This window comes from Stegodyphus dumicola, chromosome 3 (genome assembly GCF_044657685.1).
Source record: "Stegodyphus dumicola isolate Sdum_Otavi_A_Nest chromosome 3, ASM4465768v1".
Classification (NCBI taxonomy): Eukaryota; Metazoa; Arthropoda; class Arachnida; order Araneae; family Eresidae; genus Stegodyphus; species Stegodyphus dumicola.
Window position 1 is genome coordinate 66883486 of NC_140770.1, and position 18813 is coordinate 66902298.

Genomic DNA, 18813 nt, shown 5'->3' on the forward strand with positions numbered 1-18813 from the left:
TTCATTATTGTCTTCATATGATATTTAAATTCCACTATCACTGTTTAGCCTATCAGCTGCATGAGGCAGGTAATATTGGAAAGGAGAAACACAACATTGATTTCTTTGTAGTTCTGGTAGTAGATAAATTCTGCAGAGATTTTCTGTATCCTGGAGCATTGTCTAAAATTAATACTTTAAATTGTAAATTTTATCCTTATAATATTGTTTAACTGCCAAAATGAGACATGAGCTTATCTTTAATTTTAAATCACCAGCTAAATTTCTGCTGTTTGTGAGGATGTAGCGATGTCGACCAGTTCTTAGGAAGTTTATGTCCAGGAGCAACTGATTCTTCCTTCTATAAGAATGCATGATTAGGCATTTTTTCCAAAATAAACCCTTCTCATCTGCATTGAATATTTCGCTTAGAGAATATTCCCTATCTACAGTAATTTTTTTGCAGCATCTTTATCAGCATCACACAATTCACCAGTTAATTGAGTATTATGTAAAGAATATCTTATCTTAAATTTATCAAACCAGATATTATTTGCTTGAAACACCATTTTAGAATCATTTTTTAATCTAGTCTTCCAATCTTTGTGCAATTTAAGAGCCCTAACTTCAGTAAGTGAAAAACTCAGAGGAACATTGCTTCGATGTTGATTGTCAATCAAGATCCCAAAGGTCTTGCCATTTTATTCATCATTAAGCCATGTCAACTTGAAGCATTCTTTGAAGATATATTTCCACAATTTTGAACTTACTCCTGCATTTTTTTTTTCTTTTTTTCAAAATTTAATGTTTTGAAACCCTCGAGACATCACAAAGATTCTTAAAAATCTGCTACTGTAGAAGACAGTGTGTGAAGCAGCTCAAGCTCCCATGCTTGATGCAAGACACTGCATGGAAGTTGATATTTTTTGTAATATTGGACAAAAGTCTGTAAAAAATTTAATTTTGAAAAATGTGCAAAATAGCAAATTGTGCAAAAGTTGTGGACTACCTGCATATGGTTTAAATGACACAGATTAGTATGTTCATTAGATTTATTAATTAAAATACTACAGTGTATCTTTTAAAGGAATTTTAGTATAATGCATTTCTAAAATCCCAAAATTCCATGTAAAAGTATTATAAATAGTTATGAAACCTTCTCGTTTCTATTATTATAACATGAAAATATTTACATGTGACTACAATTGTTCTTACATGAAACAAAACACAAAATTTAACAATTAGATCTTGGAAGTGTTTACCATTAAGTTCGAGGCACAAACTTATACAGTGACACATATTAGAGGTCACTTTGTGCAGTGTTGAGACCAAGGTTTCGCTAATTGCTTTGGTTATATTCTCCTGCAGGTCCTGGATTGTCTTTGAATTTTTTGTTTACATTATGTTCTTAAGATAGCCCTACAACAAGTCTGGAGAGCGAGGTTTTTGATATCAGACAATCCCTGAAGAAATGCCTGATTTATTTGATGTATGGCTCGTTGCTGCATCCTGTTGAAACCTATAATAATGTTCATCTTGCTCAAGCGAAGCTACAAATTAAGTGATAATATGTAGTGTCATTGACTGTATCTAGACATATTACTTGTCTAGATATTATTGTGTATCTCCATCCAGTGTGGTCTTACAACCTGTCATTTATTATCCATTGCTGTCTTTGTCTGTTTGTCGAGTTTCAGCACTTTCTGGCCACTCCTTCTAATGTTGCATTTTCAATGTTGGGTAGTGTATTTATCTTACGTTTCCTTTGTTTTCCATTTCTCTATGTTTGTATGCAGTTTATGTGCTAGATTTTCATACTTTGATAGAATGGATTAATATGAAGTACATTCTTTATTTGTGGGAAGGATTAGTTAGGTAAAATAGAACAAACAAAAAAAAAGTTTTAACAAGCATCCATACTATCTTCTAATAGATGGTATGATTTAATGTGCATAATTGTTTTAGTAATAGTTGATTTATTATGACAAGAAAATGAGCATTATTAATTAAATAAAACTATTGTAATAGAATTTTCTTTCACGAATGAAACATCAACTGGATGCAATCTCATAGTTTTTGAAATCTTGTGTTTTATGAAAAGTGTCCATTTTCTGTGAAAGGTGCAGAGTTCATTATTAATTACTCATTGATGCAGTTTAAAATTCATGTGCAATATGTTACTTTGAATGAGTCTTTAAATCTTCAGTAAAAACTTTTGCAGCAGTTTAAAAGTATACACAATTTGCTATTATTTTACTATCTTGCATTATTCTTTAGTTTTGAAAATCATATAAGTAACAGTATTTTTTATCGAAACATTTGAAGTAGCTTATGAAAAAGATTTTTCATAAAATGTTATTTCTTGTTGTCTTGTCTGAAGAGTCTGTGCAGAGGAGTCAAAAAGGACCAAAAGTATCCCGAACATCCACAGCAACATCAATAATCTTCGAAGAATATAGGAGTTGGTGCGAGGGAGCTACATCTGTATTGAGGAGCTTGGCCAAAATAGCAGGACAGTCAAAGAGATGGTCTGGAGAAAGTTGGATATCAGTACAGTGAGGACAGCTATTGTCATTTCGTTGGCCATCAGCAGATATCTTTATTCCTTTAGAATGTTTTCTCCTCTGTCTGGCTATGGTAGAGGAAATGACACAGTTACAATTTAGGGCAGGAATGGAGTTCTTCTTGATTGTTTGGGAAATAAGTCTTTGGCTGGCTATTGAGTCAGCATCAGTAAGGGTTAAGCTATTGGAAAGTTAAGAACTTATTCGGGTCTCTTTGGCAAGGCCATCAGCTTACTCATTTCCGTAAATATCAACATACGTTGGTATCTACTGTAGTGTACAAGTCCTTTGAGATGCAGTAGTTTTGTTCATGAGCATTATAATGTCCCGGATAAGTTGAGAATTATCCCTTAGAATGGCTTGGAGTGCAGATTTAGAATCAGAGAATAATAAGAGGCCACTGCAGTTTTGGATTGCCTTGGAAAAATAGATATATAAAGCCTTTTTAATGGCCACAAGCGCGCAGGTATAATTTGAGACAATTTTACCAACAGGTATTTTACGGGATTCAGATTCACCATTAGCATGAATGAAATAGATGCCAATGCCACCCCTGTCAAAGTCTGAGTCGGAGGAACTGCCTGTATATGCAATAGCTAGATTTTGAAAGTTTGTTGATGGTGTGGATGCTTTTCTCCTTGATTATTTGATTATTGCAGCTGGCTCTTTTTTGTTACAAGAGGTTTAAATTTACAATTACTTGTGGGGAAAGACTGATAGAGAGAAGAGCTTCTTTAATGATATCAGTATCTTCATGCTGTAAGTTAATTTCTCTCCTGATTTCACTATCGAATTGTTGGGTGGAGGACAATTTTAATTAATTTTTTTACCTTCCACCACGCCTTGAAGGTTTTGCTGGAGATATGAAGATCTGTAAGGCTTCTAATTTTATTTGTGAACTTGATGATGGCCAATTTTCTTTTGTTTTCTAAGGTGGTTAGACTGCATTCAGTTTCTGCTTTGTTGTTATTTGTAGATGAGATAGCACCAATAATGATCTTGGATGCTCTGTACTGGACAGTGTCGATCTTACCCTTTGCAGAAGATGAGGCTGTTGTCCATATGGCGGTAGCATATTCTAGAATGGGCCTAACAAGCAAAGTATAAGTATTAAGAAGAGTTGTTGGTCATGATCCCCAAGATGCACCACATATTCTCTAAGGATATTAAGCCTTTGTAAGGCTTTGTTAGAGATTTGTTCGTGGTGCTTTGAAAATCTCAGCTCATAATTAAGATGCCAAGGTACTTGGGATATGTGGTTCGTTTGATTACAGAGCCACATAGATTTATAGTAGGTTGAAAGGACTTTCTGTTTTTCCTGTCAGTTGAGAAAATACAATAATTAGTTTTGTCAGGATTTAAAGTGAGCTTGAGTTCTTTTGACCAATCTTCAGTGCCTTGCATACAAAGATTGAGAATCCTTTATAAAATGTTATTTTTATTATGTAAGTGTTTTATAGTTCAAGTTTTTCATCAGTTGACTTATCTAAATAATTTTTTTGCATGTTAATGCCAGAGCATCCATTGATAAAACAATGTAGGTTCTATATATATCCTCACATGAACATAAAAATGGATGCTTTAAAGATTAAAACAGTCTTTTATTATCTTATATAAGTGATAAAAATTTAATAAACATAGATTTTCATAAAGCTTATGAGCACACACTTGACATAATGCTATCTTATGATTTATGGGAGAGTTCATTTTCTGAGAGGTGTCCAGGAGTGTACAGTCATAATTAATCACTTAATGCTGCGATTAAGCATTATTAGATGAGAAGTATATTTAGGGAAAAGGATATTGTGCTTATAGTAAAATATTGTGAAATTCAGTCTTTGGTCTTTTAAAAGTGTAGAACTATGATATAAAGTGGAATTTTTTGTTTTGCTCCTTCAGTTATTACCTTGATAATTTTCTCCTTTTATTAGATAATGCTATGATGAATCCTCAGCTAGCCGCTGTTTTTGAAAGAGTTCGCCAGTCTGCAGATTTTATGCCATCCTGGCAAATGGAAGTAAGAAACATTAATAAGGAGTAATCATTCCATTATACTATTAATTTCAGTGTAGTTGTTTTCAATCCCTATTTTAAATAGTCATTAATAAATAAATGTAAAAAACAGGTTTAAAATGCTTAAATAGGTATTTAGTAATGTTAATTATAAATGGTATTAATTTTAACATCTGAAAGATATTAACATCCGTCAATACTAATGAAGTAAATAAATTAAAAATTATTATAGCCCTCTTTTGTGAAATGGAATGCCACTTAGCACCAAACTTAAACATGGAATGCAAAATCTAACTAACTGTCAGCAACCATAACGATGTATAATAAAGCTTCATGAAAGAAACAACTATTTTATATCTAATGAATATAATTTGTAAATATAATATGTTTAATGTACACAGGGCCAAATATGTTCAATTTTGTAATGTTCTTTTAGCACACTTAGCACCAGACTTAAAAATTGGCATAAAATGTAATTACTAGATGCCTGCAACCTTAATAATGCATAAAGGTCTATGAAAATAATAATTGTTTTACATATAATTTATAAATATAATGTTTAATGTGTGCAGTGTCAAAACAGTGCATGATGGCAAATTTATGCAGTTCTGTAATGTTTTCAATGGAAAACAAATAGTTGTGTACATGAGGAGAATATTTTCATCCTCCTTGTGCAGACAGTGATATGTTTTCACTTTAAAAAAAATTAAAGAATTGTGCCAATTCAGCAGTGCGTACAGCATTAGAACTGTGCTCATTAAACATTATATATACAACATGAGCCCATAAAATAATCAGACAAATTAAAAGACCAAAAAATAAAATAAAGTGAAAAAATAATGTGTGCTTAGAAAGAGTTCTTGTTCTATCTTAACTCTTGTTAAAGCTAGTTTAATCTGGTTGTTTTGTCGTTTGCATATCAAAACACCATTCATTTACTGGGAAGACATTGTGCAAAAAAAAATATTTTGAGATGAAACAACATTATAACATTAAATTTTAATACAAATTAGGTTATGTCTGTTATCAAAATGTCAGAGATAAGAAAAATATATGGGGATCGTTATCAAGAACACAAGTGTATGAGTGGTACAAACACTTTAAATGTGGGCACAAAAGTATTGAAGATAACCAAATATAATGTGCCTATCAACTTCAAAGAATGAGGGAAATATAGAGAAAATTAATTTTTTTGTAAAAGCTGATATACATTTAACAACTTAACAACTTTCAGACATGCATGGGATAAGCAAAGAAAGCTGTAGGTTAATTTTAATTGAAAATCTGAAAATAAGGAAAGTTTGTGATCGATATATATCTTGGATTTGGACAGAATAATTAAAAAGACAGAAAAGCTTCCTGTGAAATTTGCTAAATACTTTCGAGACAGGACAACAGTATCTTAAAGTGTATCATACCGGGAGATAAGACATGGTATCTACAGTATGACACAGAAACAAAAAGACAGAATGCACTATCTCCTGCTACAGGACAGTCTCATCCCATACAAAAAAAAAAAAAAAAAAAAAAAAAACACACACACACACACAGATGTTGAAATCAAGGACTAAGGGGATGATCATTCTGTTTTTTTTTTATTACAAAGGATTTATTTACCATGAATGTGTCCTAAAAATGAGTCAATCAATCAGTATTTTTCAAGGAGGTGCTTTGTTGATTAACGAACAGTGTAAGGGTGAGATAAGAAGGAACTTCTTGATTCTGAGCAATGATTTCTTTTCCATAATAAAACTGGGCTCTATACAGCTTTGTTTGTACAAAAATATCTTGCTAAGCATTGAATTGTATTGATAATCCCCCACCATATTTTTCTGACTTCTCACCAGCTAATTTTTTTCTTCTCCGACAGAGATACAAAAACATCTCAAGATATTAAATCAAAAGTTATACATATTTTGTGAACGATTAGTTCCAACCCCTATAAACAGTATTTCGATGACCTGAAGAAACATTGGAAATATTGTATAGATTCCTCTGATGATTATTTTGGAGGAGATAAATTTATTTAAAGGTTAGTAATCTTTTTCTTATCTGTAAGAAGTTGTTATAGGCACACCTTGTGTTATTATAGCACAGCTATTCATGACAGGATATAAATAGGCATTTGACAACTGTTCCCGCTTTAACAGAAAAGTATTCTGTTTCCTTAATCATTTGAAAAAGTAAAATATTGAGTTTAATGTATGTGACAGAATTTCTTCAAAATAAAAATAAGGGTTTTAAATTATTTAAAACTGTGGTCTCAAATTCAAATTGTGGGTGAGCCAAATGCATGATTTGAAAAATGCTGACAAGCTAAATTCTCTTAGTAAAATATTGAAACTTTTTAAGTAAAACTTCATTTGCTAAATATTTATTTAAATGTACGTAATCAATAGTAGTAATAATAACACAAAGAAAAATATTTTTGTTCTTTTGAAATGTATGAGTTGGTATCTGCAAGAAATTTCTGTTTTTATGCTTGGTAATTCAAATGAACTGACATATTCCGACTTTCATTAATTTAAAATAATTCTAATACATTGAATTGACCTCTAAATAATTTGTTTTGAACTTAAACAAATTATGAGAACATTATTTAAGTGGGACAAGACTAAAGAAATAATACCTTTTTTTATTTATTAATTTTTTAACACAAAAATACATATGTTTGTACATATGTATTTTTGTGTTAAAAAATAAAGAAAGAAATAAAGAAGTTTATTTATGTTTATACATAAATAAACTTCTTTATTTCTTATTGCAACTTGACATTTTAGAGTCTTTCTGATTATGTTTGTAGCCTTGGAGAAAAATTACCAGAAATTATCTTCTGTGCAGACTATAAATGTCTATTGGTTAATCAGGTTCTTGTTATTTTTAACTGAAAAAAAAAAACTTTTAAATTAAGCAACAAAGCAATCACTTTTTATAAAAATTCCTTACTTGAAAGTATTTAACTTTTGCATAAAATTTAATTAAATCCGTATCATCAAATCTTTGAATCTTCAAGTTTTATATCATAATATGAATTAGTAACTCCATTTGTAGATTTCTTAATGTGTTATTCAAGTTCTTTCATTTTAATAGTAATGGAAATAATGTAAAATCAGTCTTCAAATCATTAAATCTTTAAATTTTTCTTAAAATTCTTCTGATAAGAATGCTATTCTTCTTGCATATTTTTGACTTTTTTATTTGAAATAATAGGGCAGAGTTTAAGATATAGGAAATGTATAAAATTTGTTGATAAAAAGTTATGTGGCTATAGTTACAGTTTAACTTTAATACAAGCATACATGTTGGTGATCAATTTCTTTTTTCCTTACAGTTTTCTATTAGAGAACATTTTAACTACCAGTTTTGTCAACAAAAAATGCTAAATATGGTATTCATGTATCATTTTGTAGCTCTTTGATAGTTTTATTTTTTGTGTCATGAGAACTTTGATGCTTAAACATGAATTTCATTTATTAAATTAAAAACCATTTTAGTACAGCTTAATTATCTCATCATCTTATTCGCAATAATTTTGTTTTTCCATACCCACTTTCAGTTTAGTCAAGAATTACAGCAAATTCTTGATGGTTCACTTTTTTTTTCCTTTTTTTGTGATGAAGTTTATTGTTTGTGTACACCTGAAAACTTCAGCCTCAAAATGCTTCTTGATAAATAATGCAATGTATGGTGCAAAACTTATTCAGAAATTTTTCTTCTTTCACTGTATTTCATAACATTACAGCTACTCTTACATTTTTACCGAATATAGCAGCTGCACCATCACTGCAAATACAACTATTTTATCCCACCTTAATTTATATTTACTTATTAAAGTTTTTAATTTGGAAAGAATATCCTGTGTACCAATTTTTTGCTTTCATATGAATTATTTCCTTTAATTCTTCAAATACTTCAGATTCATCAGTAATGCTTGTACAAAACTGGCAATTTATATTATAATTGTCACTCTCATCAACTGCTGTTGATGTTGCAAAATCTTTACTTTTTTTCTTTTGATAGACATGGTACATCACTAGAAAATTTATAAATGCATTGTTCTACCATGTTTGCTGGCAAACTAATACGTACTTTTAAATGATTGTTGTTTGTCAGGACAAAGAAGTTCAGCAGACTTATATGAAAAATTAAGGAATAAAAAATCAGAAAATCAATCATGATTAATCAAAAATATTTCTGGAATTTTCCATCAATAAATGATGTTGATTATTCTATAGTGATGTCTTTTGAAGTAAAACTTGCATAAACTGTTCTTTCATTGAATTGATTTCCTTCAGTTTAAAAAAAAAAAAAAAAAAAAAAAAAAAAAAACCCCAGAAACAAAAAAAAACAAAAACAAAAAAAAAAATTGTTTTAAGTTACATTTTAGAAACTGTAGCTTTTCTTCTCTCTGTGCTTTTCATTTTTTTTTTTTTTTAATGGTGGCATAGACTGTATTCTTTTGGAACTTATAATTTCCTTATTGCAGGACAAACATGCAATTCTATTGTACACAAACTACAAAAGTGCATAAATTCCCCCTTATCTTGGAAAACGTGTCTTTCTTCATCCATTTTTCATTTACCTTTCATTAAAACATAGTTTAACTAATTTAATCTCTTAATTAAAATCACTATTATAATTTTATTTATGTAACTTTAATCCAGAAAACTGAATTTTCTCTTTAGTAACAGGTTTTGATAGAAACACTTAACTGAAATGCATTAAGGCTTGACGCAAGTGTTCTGTCATTTGAAACCACTGATTTAAAACTGAAAGAAAACATTTTTTGAATTGGAAAAAAAAAAAAAAAAATACTCAAATTTGCCAGAAACATTTCAAGTTAATAAAAACTGGTAAAATGATCCAACTTTTGAAGGTGAAAGGCCAAAAACAAAAGGCAATTTAGCAAACTATTTGAGGATGAAATAATTAGTTCAAATTAAGCATGCATACTTGTGGTGGCAAACCAAAACTGCTATGGAGAGATAATATTGGATATACGGTCAAAAGTCGTTAATCTGGACTCGTCGGGACTTCGGCGATTCCGGATTATCGATTTTTCCGGATTATAGATCATCAGTTTAAATCTCGTAAGATGGCATGCAGAAATTCTAAAATTAAAAATATGAAACCGTAATTTATGAAATAAAGAACAATTATGATCTAAAGGGTATCAAAATTTGCAAAAAGAAAAAGCTTAATATTTATTTGTTTACTTTATTAAACATTTCTTTCAATGTAAGTTGTTTAAGTTGCTTCATTTTATGTGATAATACTTTCCCTTTAATTCTATAAACAGACATAATTTCTTGCTCAGTTACAAAGTCCCGCTGTTCAAGTCCCGTTAATTGCTGTGCCCGAGAATACAGACTAACTTGTCAATCGAAATTTTTTCGTTTTCAGTAACCTCTCTGTCACATTCTTCATGTCTTTATCCATTTTTTGCAGCAATCCCACTTTTTGTTTGTTGGACATCGAAACATACTATCGTTTTGTAGATCCTTTGGAAGTTCCAGCATCGGAAATTCTATTTGACATAATCGAAAGTTCAAGTTTACTTTTATAAAATTGCTCTTACAGTCTGCAAAAAATAATAAGCGGCATCCAATTCGAAGATTAAGGAACAACGCAATCATTAACATTAACTGAAATAGATAATTAGATAATTTTAGCTTAGACCGTCCGTTATACATTAAACGCGCAGGCAAAAACGTATTCTGCACTTGCGCACACGCATATGCGCAGTAGTCAAGGTCTTACGCTTACGCGTAAAACGCCTGTGCGCATGTGCCAACGCGGCGCATGCGCAGAAAGTTTTTAGCTTTGAGGTCCGGATTATGGGTGTCCGAATTAACGACTTTTGACTGTATTTGGAATGCCCATTTTCCTATGCTGTCATTGGCAGTTTATAAACCATTTGTTATTCAGTTTTTCAAAGAAGGTTTTGGTTTTGTAAAAATTGCAAATAATTTAAATCATGGATTCATTGGATACTTGAGCACAACTTTAAATGTTTATTATGCATTGTTGGATATAATTTTGAATCAAATTGCTTTCAAATAATGAAAAATTATTAACAAAGTTCTAAGAGCCTAAGCATATTTTTTACAAAAAAAAAAAAAAAATTAATATCTTGTTGTAGAAAGTAATATAAATATGTTTGCTGTTGGAAAAATAAAAGCATTAAATATGAAATAAATTTAAAATGAAGGTTTAGTTTGGTATAAATACCAGTTAAATCTAAATAAAACTGTTCCACATGATTTTCTACTTAGGTGTAATTGCCAGACAATTTTGTAAACTTAATGTAATTTTTTTAATGTCATGTAGTATTTACTTAAATATACAATTGTGATATGTATTTGAAATTGTAAATATTCTTGTGTATTGAATTGTTATATTCCCTGCAGTGTAAAAAAGCATTACTTTTATTCTTTGTAATATTTCTGTTAACCTACATTTTTTTAGTTATTATCTTTTCCTAGTGGAAATAGCAGTGTATTTCTTAATTTGATAGCACTACAAATTAAAACTGATTCTATTTCAGAAAGTTTTGCTACAAGAATTTGGGCCAGATTGGAGAGAAAAGTTTTCGGAATTTGATCCAAAACCATTTGCAGCTGCATCAATAGGCCAGGTGCACTGTGCTAAGCTACTAGATGGTACAGATGTTGCTTTAAAAATTCAGGTATTTAACTTTAGAAGATTCAGACATATGGCATTACAATTTTGAAACATTGATGGGACACTTATATATTTTTTTTCTGTTCCTAAAAAGAAGTATTAAATATTTTTATAAAAGATATGTTGTACAAAACTGATGCATTAATTTAATATGGGAAACTATTCAAATTAATTATATTAGGAGTTGTAATAATAAGAATCTTTAAAAATCGTTATGCTCTTACTAGGAACCAAATTTGGATCTTTAGTAAACCAGATTAATATGTCAGTTACTGCACCATAAGAATATACGGTAGAACATTTTTAGTTCATTTCATTCCACTCACATTTAAAGGGCATTTTGGGGGAAGCAATCCCAGTAAACCATTCCAAGTTAGCTGTACTTTTTGATAAACTACCGTTTGCTACTTTCTATCAAGTGCCACTGTATACAGACATTAGGAATTTTTGGAGCAGAATTTCTTTGTTAGAAATCAGATCCAGGTCTTCTCTTACATTTTGTGTTTTTAGAGTGATTACCAAAATGATATGCCAGACACTATACTAAAAGACAACAAGGGAGCAGTGTCTTTAATTCTTCGCACTAGAAATGAAATTTGCAAAATATATTATTCCTTTAACTTCCATGATGATAATGCCAAGCCTTACACTGTAGTTAAAATTAGTGGATATTGAGAGAGAACTGTTGTCAGACTCAACCTTACACATACGGGTTATCATTTTTCCAGTCTTCTTCACCGACATGGAAGATATGAAAATAACATGGCAAAACCTTTTTGATCCATCCTAAAATAAAGTAATTTTTATATATAGGATTAACATCCTACTGAGATGTTTATAAGTCATATATAACAATGGTAGTTATGTGAAATCATAGATATTCATTTTCTATTTAATTTGCCTGCCTTTTTTAATTAAAAATGTTGAACTTTTGCACTCATCATGTAATAATAAATGTTTTGCTCTGTTATTAATTTAAACTGTGGCACAGGCTCAGTTGTATATATAAATATTACCATTTAAAAGTTATTCTTAATTAATTGTAAATAATTATGAATTTTAATAATATTTCTGTTAACTTTAATGAATACTTCAATATAATTAATTTGCATAATACTTTGACATGATTCATTCATCTATAAAATATGTATGTGCATAAGTTTACTTTAATTCACTCACTTCCAAAAGTTAAGCACGGAGAGGAAAATGCTAATTTCCGGAAGCCAATCAGAATTGAAGAGGTTGCAATTCGCTGCAGAGCTAGATGAAAGTACGCAAATATGTTAGGTAACAGCCAATCGCACTTTCATGCCAAGAAATATGCAAAAAAGGCAGTCTTATAAGAAGCCAGCTTTATGAAGGTTTACAGAAGTTGATTGTGAGTGCTGATGGAAGGTGTTTAAAACTTTCGTACAATTTGTTTTCAAGACATATGTGTTTCTATGACTTCCAAAAGACGAATGGAAGATTCTGAGCGCTGGCATGCTGTGGTGCACATTGAAGCAGGACAGTCAATCACAGATGTTGCTCTTTTCTTCAGCGTTCATCATTCTGTAATTTCATGTTTATGGAAACAATTCCAAACCATGCAGACAGTTGTCTGAAGACCCGTAGCCGGTCGCCCAAAGGTTACAGCCCCCTCGGCAGATTGATATATTGCTATTGTAGCCAAGCGGAATCGCAGAGTGACCTCCATACGTCTGACATCTATGGTTACAGCGCCCATTGGTAAGGCGATATCTGCAGCTACTGTACGCCTGGGTACCTCAAGTTTGTGTTCCTCTATCCGTCCAATCAAGAGGGGCACGGTTACAGTGGTGCCAGAAATATGACAATTGGAATGTGTCTGACTGGGGCAATTTCATGTTTACTGATGAGTCATGATTTGATCTGGAGCCAGATAACAAGCGTATAAGAATATGGTGTGAACAACGAACACGCAATCAGTCCCAAAACATCACCGAACATCAAGCATTCCGAGGCAGAAGCATCATTGTGTGGGCAGGGATTTCATTAGGATACTGCATCGACCTGCACAATGCACACTGGGGTTCTTTGACAGCTGTCCGGTATCGAGATGAAGTCCTAAAACCCATTGTGAGATTGTACGCTGCAGCAGTTGGCCCTACTTTTGTTTTAATGGACAATAATGCACGTCCTCATAAAGCTGACATCATCGATGACTACCTGGAGAGTGAAGGGATTGCGCGTATGACGTGGCCAGCATATTCGCCCGACCTTAATCCCAATGAAAATCTTTGGAATGCTCTTGGTCGTGCTGTATCTTCACGTTTCTCACCTCCAGCCACTATTATTTAGTTGGAAACTACTCTGCAAGAAGAATGGCGATTACTTAATTCTGCAGTGTTTGACCACCTAATTGAAAGCATGGCCACAAGATGTAAAATTTGTATACAGATGTGAGGGGATCACATACCCTATTAATGTCCTGTTTTTTCATATCATGCTGTTTATTTTCATTTTATGCTTAATTCTTTTAAGTCTCCAGTATGTCATTATCTGATAATTTACAAAAATTTAATATTGTTTTCATTTCCGTATATAATTATTGATTTTGTTTTGTGTATAAATATATATACTACTTTCCTGCCGAATTTTGTGTCAATCAAAGCAGTATTTGTTGATATTTTTGCATTTTACATCTTCATACTAAACTTTTGAAAGTGAGTGTATGTATGCTTTTGGATTAAATTATCCATAGCTTTAAATTCATTTAAAAGTAAGTTTTTCTGTTATATTATTATGAAATATTGCAATTCAAAATGAAAGAAGTAAACATTTTTTAAATAACTCAGAGCATCCTTGACAGGAAGGTTTTCTGAAATTAAACAATAAACTCTTGAGTAATACATTAGAATAAATAAAAGCAAACTGTAGGAGAAAAGGCTTCCAGCTTTTCTAATTCTGACTTTTCTCCTCTTTTTACTTGTCTTGTGAATATTTCTTGGGACATCATTCAACATTTAAATCACATCAAATTTTGTAAATTTTACATTTCAAACACTTGTTGAAAGCAATTAAAGCATAACAAAATATAAGCTATAAGGATGAAAAAAATCTTTCTGTAAAATAGGAGTATGATTTCATCATAGTATGAAAATTTTATCTTTTTGTTTGTTTGTAGATTTTCCTCTCCTCTTTTAATTTTCACATCAAGCAAGGGTAATAACAGTTTATTGGATTGTCCAGAAAGTTCTGACTTTTAGAGAAAATTACAGCATATAACATTAACTTTTTGCCTCTGTATTTTTTGTAAACTAAGAATATATTCTACAATATCCAAAAGCATACTATAGAAAACTTAATATATATGTACACTCTACATAAACAAAAATCGATGTAACAAGAAGGAGTCGTCCAATGGAGACAAAAATTGGTTGACAGGGAGGTTATGTACAGAATAGAAAATTATTAAAATTTTAAAGAAATTGAATGATTTATTTCAGAGTTACAGAGTTACAAAGTAACGAGCTGAATAAGGTGCTAGCGTCATGGCATAGACTGATAAAACTCCTGGATGGTCTCCTGCAGTATTTCTTTCCAAATTTGCTCTAATTGTTCGGGCTAGGTCATCAATATTACCTGGTAGGTGCAAATGTCTTCCCATCATATCCCATACATGCTCGATGGGAGAGAGATCTGCCGTTCTGGCTGGTCAAGGAAGTGTTTGACAAGTTGTAAGACAATTCATAGCAACACTTGGCATATGTGGTCTGGCAATATCTTGCTGTAAAATAAGGCCAGGGTACTGCAAAAAAAAAAACGGTAGTAAAATAGGTCTCAGAATGTCATTGATGTACCGCTGGGCTATAAATGTGTCTCTAATGACGATCAAAGGGGCCCAGCTATCAAAGGAAGTGGACCCCAGACCATAACTCCTGATTGAGGGCCTGTGTGGTGTGTAATAATTACAGAACGCTGCTCTGGGCATCTCCAGGCACGTCTTCGATGGTCGGCATGACAGTTGAATCAGTTGGATATGAGATTCATCGCTAAAGACTATATGTCCCCAGTCAACATCATTCCAGCATGATCGAGCTAAGCATCAGTGTAATTTGGCTCGACAGTGTTCAGGCATGAGTGGCAGGTAGCATAACGGTTGGTACGACCGTAGATTTTGCTCTATCAGCTGTCTGTGAAGGGTCATGGTGAACACTCATGTGCGGGTCCATGTCTGATGGTTGATAGCGATGAGTCAGGAGCTGTAACAGCTGATCTGACAATCACTTCATCTTGACGATCTGTTGTGGCTCTAGGTCGACTGCTTCCATCATGACGTTGAAATCTGCCATTGTCTACCCATTCTTGCCAGCGTCTTCTAATCGCCACATCGCTTCAACTCATATGACGAGTGATTCTCCGATTTGCTCAACCTACCTCTTTCAATCCAATGATATGACCTCTTTCAAACTCTGACAGTTGCTCGTAATAAGCTGGAATACTGCGGTGAGGCATTTTTTTCAGTCATTGAGAGGTATCCTAAATCACAGTTGCAACAGAAATTTTTAATAATAGTTCAAGAACAGCTCCTTATATCCAGCTGCTGGATGCACAGTTTCTGTGAGCTGGAGATCACATTATTCATTCAATGGACACCAAATTTTAATCATTTGCATATTTGGGCAAAACATGTATGCCTACGAAATTTCAAAGGAATCGGATGATTCCTTCTTGGTGCATCGATTTTAAAGCATATCTCTTAACTTAATAACAAAAGCATACTATAAATTAAGAGTGTATTCTACAATATCCAAAAAATGTACTGTAGAATAATCCTGCAGTAAGCTTTTAGATTTGATATTGTTCATGCAGTCTTCTGAATCCATAAAAAAATGTTTAAAAGTGTTCCTTATTGTAGTATCCTGGAGTTGCTGAAGGCATTAAAAGTGACATAAGCAGTTTGAAGCGCATCATAACTATGTTGGATATTGTGCCAAAAGGTAGGATCTTCAGATTATTCTGATATGTAACAAATTTTGTGAATTGTTAAGCAAAGACAAAGCTAGTTGATTACAATATATTATTTGCATTAATATACAGGGTGAATCTGAAAAAGTGAGCAAAATTTTAGGGGGTGATAGAAGGCTTCTATATGAACAATGTTTGTCATAGAAATGTATAGTCAGAAAGCAAGTGATGAGAAGTCAAAGGGTAATTTTCCATTGTTGCATTTAAAGACTAGACACAAGACTAAGAAGAGATACTTCAGAAAACATTTTATCAACATGAATGTAATAGATGTACATGCTTCCGCCAGCTGTAATGCAAGCTTCACACCTGCAGAAAAGGGAATGACAAACATTTGCAAAGACACCAGGTCATTTCCCAAATATCAGCGGCAAAAACACCGATCCTAGCAACTAGATCCATATCAGTTTCAGTGGGACATTCGTAGATTAGGCTTTTCATGTGGTCCCACAGGAAAAAGTCCAAACATGACAGATCTTGGTAGCCAAGCTATAATGACTACCTCCACCAATCCATCACCTGGAAATTCATATAACTAGCCATCCTGTTTGTAATCCAAGGTAGAAAATGCCGTTAGGTGCAAGGACCAACTCTTTTATACCATTTACAATTACACCTAGTGGCTCGCCATTTGCTTTCAGACCGTACATTTTATGATGAATATTGCTTGTTTAGCTGCCTTCTATCATCCCTAAAGTTTTGTTCACTTGTTCAGACTCAGCCTGTATGTATGCTTATTCATATATATGTCTAATATATAGATATAAATAATAGACATATTTAACCTAGTTTGCCAATAAGACAACTAACTGCCTTAACACTGTGGAAAATTTTTCAAAATACAGTCAAAAGTCTTTAATCCGGACGTCCATAATCCGGAATGATCTATAATCCGGACTTCAAAGCTACAAACTTTCTGCGCATGCCTAAATGCATTATGCATTTACGCATGTGCACGATACCTTTACGCATGCACGTTTAATGTATAACGGACGGTATAAGCTAAGCTAAATTTATCTAATCATCTGTTTCAGTTAATGTTGCAGATTGCGTTGTTCCTTAATCTTCTAATTGGATCCGGCTTATTATTTTTTGCAGACTGTTAGAGCAATTGGCGTGCAATGAACTGGAAGTTGATATGTCAGCACTATCCTTATCTTCAGTGCAGATGTTTTTATTTTATGCGACTTATAATTCCTTACTAAATGTAGTATTTCATCTCGATGTACTCCATCTTTGATATGATTTAAATCAAATTCCTCGTCATAAATATCACGAATACACATCAAATAGTTTTCTGGTTGCAATTTTCTAATTTCGATTATGCGTAATGTGTGGTTTACGCATGCGCGCGTTGATAGAAATGTTTAATAAAGTAAACAAATAAATATTAAGCTTTTTTTTTTTTTGTAAATTTTGATACCCTTTAGATCATAATTGCTCTGTATTTCATTAATTACGGTTTCATATTTATAATTTTATAATTTCTGCATGCCATCTTACCAAATTTAAACTGATGATCTATAATTTGGAAAAATTGATAATCCGAAATCGCCGAAGTCCCGATGAGTCCAGATTAAAGACTTTTATTAGACACAAATTGGGATTTCCAAGGAAACATCAGGGTGTCAAAAGTAGCAGTGGACAATGAAATTACACGTCTCATAAGGAGAGGGACATACGTTCAACTTTATCAAGTATGTTTCTAAATTACAGCAATATTTCGTAAACGTGTCTGCTTTATTTAAATGTAAAAACTAATAGTAGAGCCAAGTATACTTTTTAGAAATGTTTTAATTTTTTTATTCCCTTTAAGTGTTAAAATTATAAAAAGAGCTATCACACAACCTCATAGTAAGCAGTATTAATATGGAATTGCCTCTACCAGTCGTAAAGTAGGGTGTATCGCTAAAAATACACGTGTTTCTTGTTTTTTTTTTTTTTTTTTTAATTTTCCTCTTTAATTATCTGTTACTGTTGCTTAAAAATTAAAATATTCATCTTTTGTCACATATGTTTGCTTCTTATTTTTCCATAACTTGTTTTTAACTAGGTTTGGTATACTTTCTCAGTCTTAAGCTGATTGCAGGAGTAGATACAAATTTTACTTATTCCAAATGTAGTGTCCAACTAATGTATATATTTGCAGGTTCCTTGATTAATTTCACTGATATTTTACTGTATATTTACACTGCAACCACCCAAATTGCAACACCAAGAAAGACAAGAGATATGACATCAAAATTTATTTAGTGGATAACATGTTGACCAAGTATCAAATGATTAAATTTATAGACTTCTGTGAAGATTGGTTTCTTCCAGAATCAGTAGCCAGAGTAGCCGCCCATTGTTGGAGATCACCGCTGCCGCACGCCTTGGCATTGATTCAAAGAGACTTTGTATGTGTTCTTGGGGAGCAGACCAAGCAGCTTCCACAGGTTGCCAAAGTTGATCTGGTGTGGCAGCTTGGGATGTAATCTGGGTCAGTTGTTCAGCAACCATGGACCACATGTTTCCTATCGACGAAAGATCCGGAGAGCGAGCCAGCCAGGGAAGCAATTCAGTCTGGCGATTGATGAAGAAC

The 18813-nt window shown here is 32.3% G+C and overlaps 1 protein-coding gene across 4 annotated transcripts in view; it reads left to right on the forward strand.

Moving 5' to 3' along the window:
* The window catches only part of Coq8 (ubiquinone biosynthesis protein COQ8, mitochondrial), a 138245-nt gene that overhangs the window by 51014 nt on the left and 68418 nt on the right, over positions 1-18813 (forward strand). For all 4 annotated transcript variants that reach the window (XR_015040219.1, XM_085812963.1, XM_085812962.1 and 1 more), the window contains exons 6-8: positions 4475-4560; positions 11104-11244; positions 16120-16201. Coding sequence is in view for 3 of the 4 variants with exons in the window: in XM_085812963.1 (XP_085669089.1) it covers positions 4475-4560; positions 11104-11244; positions 16120-16201 (309 nt within the window). In the remaining variant the exon portion in view is untranslated. The remainder of the gene's footprint in view (positions 1-4474; positions 4561-11103; positions 11245-16119; positions 16202-18813) is intronic.